This window comes from Egretta garzetta, unplaced genomic scaffold (assembly GCF_000687185.1).
Source record: "Egretta garzetta isolate BGI_Z169 unplaced genomic scaffold, ASM68718v1 scaffold692, whole genome shotgun sequence".
Taxonomy (NCBI): Eukaryota; Metazoa; Chordata; class Aves; order Pelecaniformes; family Ardeidae; genus Egretta; species Egretta garzetta.
In genome coordinates, this window is record NW_009258787.1 from 673,103 (window position 1) to 673,398 (window position 296).

The 296-nt window shown below is 60.1% G+C and overlaps 1 protein-coding gene across 1 annotated transcript in view; it reads right to left on the bottom strand.

Moving 5' to 3' along the window:
* HBEGF (heparin binding EGF like growth factor) overlaps nt 1-158 on the bottom strand; it is a 7,532-nt gene extending 7,374 nt beyond the window's left edge. The window contains exon 1 of the mRNA XM_009649486.2: nt 17-158. Within this exon, the coding sequence (XP_009647781.1) occupies nt 17-158 (142 nt within the window). The remainder of the gene's footprint in view (nt 1-16) is intronic.
* Nucleotides 159-296: the final 138 nt, after the last annotated feature.

Genomic DNA, 296 nt, shown 5'->3' on the forward strand with positions numbered 1-296 from the left:
TCTTGTCCCAGCTCACATTCGGTTGGGCCATGACCCCTCGCTGGGTCCTCGAGGTCCTGAGCCCCCAGCCCCGCTGCTGGCTTGGGTTCAGTGAGGCACGACTGAATATTCCTGCCATTGTTGTCAGTGTCTCCAAGGAATACCGCCGGATTTGGCATCCCCCCGCACACACCCTCCTTCTTGCTCAGACTTGACTTTTGCAATTGTTTGCTGGATGTTTTTCCTTCCGCCTCCTCCTGCCTTCAGCAGCCCGAAGGCCTTTGGCAGCAGAACGGGGCGGGGCAGCGGTGGGCCGG